The sequence below is a fragment of the Macrobrachium nipponense genome, chromosome 3, assembly GCF_015104395.2.
Source record: "Macrobrachium nipponense isolate FS-2020 chromosome 3, ASM1510439v2, whole genome shotgun sequence".
NCBI lineage: Eukaryota > Metazoa > Arthropoda > Malacostraca > Decapoda > Palaemonidae > Macrobrachium > Macrobrachium nipponense.
The window spans coordinates 67819610-67821584 of record NC_087202.1 but is presented as its reverse complement, the minus strand read 5'-3'; the positions used below and the strand labels follow the sequence as shown (position 1 = coordinate 67821584).

The 1975-nt window shown below is 42.0% G+C and overlaps 1 protein-coding gene across 1 annotated transcript; it reads right to left on the bottom strand.

Annotated features, from left to right (window-relative positions):
• Positions 1-815: 815 nt before the first annotated feature.
• Positions 816-1646, bottom strand: LOC135222408 (uncharacterized). Its single transcript, XM_064260494.1, has one exon. The coding sequence runs from the start codon at positions 1644-1646 to the stop codon at positions 816-818; it is 831 nt and encodes a 276-aa protein (XP_064116564.1).
• Between the last annotated feature and the right edge of the window lie 329 nt (positions 1647-1975).

Here is a 1975-nt window from a genome sequence, read left to right as displayed (position 1 = left end):
AAAGAACGTCGTCACTTCGAAAAATGTATTTTATTCTTGGAAATATATACCTTCGAAAAGGCTGCTGAATTTCATGCGGGGATGCAGAATAGGCATTCTTTGTTCCATGTACTAGCAAACTTACACATCGTAGGGGTGCAGAAGTGAAAAATTTATATGTACTATTCGATCAGCAATATTAAAACAAGAGTGATTTTTATACATATCTACTACAGAACCTCTTTGTACACAATATTATCAGTTTGTCCACAACTTAATTTCAAGTTGGCAGAGTCAGTTGCTCTACTCATTGCCACATACAGTTGGCCATGCGTGAACATGGGTGACGGCAGAAACACGTCAACACGATCTAAAGTCTGGCCCTGCGACTTGTTTGCAGTAAATGAGAAGGCCAGGTTGATGGGAAACTGCCTGCGCCGTATCTGGAACGGAAACTGGTTGTCCGAAGGTATCAGAGGAATCCGGGGGATGAACAGACGTTTGCAGGTGTGAGGGCCCGTTGCTATCACTGCTTCGATAACGTGGGAGTTTAGCTCCATAACGGTGTACCTCGTTCCGTTGCAATGTCCATTGGCAGGATCGAAATTCCGAAGCAACATTACCGGGTAGTACTTCTTTAACGTTGATTTGTGCACTGGCAGTCCCGATGGATTTAAGTTATTTAAAAAATCTTGCGGATATTGATGATAATTTTCATCTTCTATTGTGTCCGAGCTGAAATATTCGCGACTTTCTCCGGGGAAGTTGTTGATCATGTGCTCGTTGACACTATTGACGACTTTATTAGTTGAAGCTATTACAGCTCGTGAACATAGTCACGATTGGTCCGCATAACTCTCACTCAATCCATCAAAGACAAACTTGCAAATATCAGAAACAGAAGAGGATTCTAGCACAAATTCAGGGCGAGCTTCAATCGTATTTCTCGGAGGCTCAATGTACGAACAGTTCCTTGATCCTATGTCTCTGAGATAGGACGCAAAGGTGACATCGGATGAATTGCGAACTCTCATGTTGAGTGATAGTTTCAGTTCTGTTACTGACTTCCAGATGTATGATGTCTTCAAGGTTGCGTTGACTATCTGTGCTCGACTTCCGCGTTTCACAACGGGAAGAATTTGCTTCCAATCACCAACAAACAGAACGCAGATTCCTCCAAACAACTCTTGATTCTTCCTAATGTTACGCAATGATCGATCCAAACATTCAAAAAACAGTTTGTCACCTTGGCTGACTTCATCAGTTATGATCAAGTCTGTCATCCTGAAGAGCTGTGCACTCTCATGTTGGTCAGACACTTGGCAAGTGGATTCAGGAGTGATGTTGATGGGAATCTTGAAGCGAGAGTGAAGCGTTCGACCATTGTGGAGTATGGTAGCTGCAATGCCAGAAAGAGAAGAGGCGAATACGACTTTCTTCTCCGAGCGAAGAAAATCTATTATGGCATTTATCAGGTATGTCTTCCCAGTTCCACCGCTTGCACTCAGGGCGAAAATCTTGTGCTCAGAGTTTCCATTGAAAATCGCATTTACTACCGTATCATATACGTGTCTTTGTTCAATGTTCAAGGTATCATGAACCTCTATGCTTGATCTTCTCAGACTGTCAGTATCATAGTCCATTTCTTCAGCTATGAATCTTGACATTACTTCGTGAGATACACCAAATTCGTAAAGTAACTAAGTCTACGGCAACAACCAGCCTCGTTTCACGACCAGAAACAGCTCCGTTTCAGGGAAACCCCATTACAAACCATCTTAGGGGTCCCCACCATAACCCTACCAAGTTTCATGCCCATCTGACCAGCCGTTTGGCCGTGATATAATGACAGACAGGCAGACAGACATTACACCCATTATAGTATGATATGTTTATTATAAATAAATAACTTACTTTGTCCAGTCCAAAGTAATTATCCTTATTCTGGATATGATGACAATACAATGATATATACGTAGTATGTTAAAAAAAAGGC

Bases quoted from the DNA above. Each gene is read 5' to 3' on its own strand.
- LOC135222408 (XM_064260494.1), bottom strand. From the start codon at position 1,646: ATGTCAAGATTCATAGCTGAAGAAATGGACTATGATACTGACAGTCTG.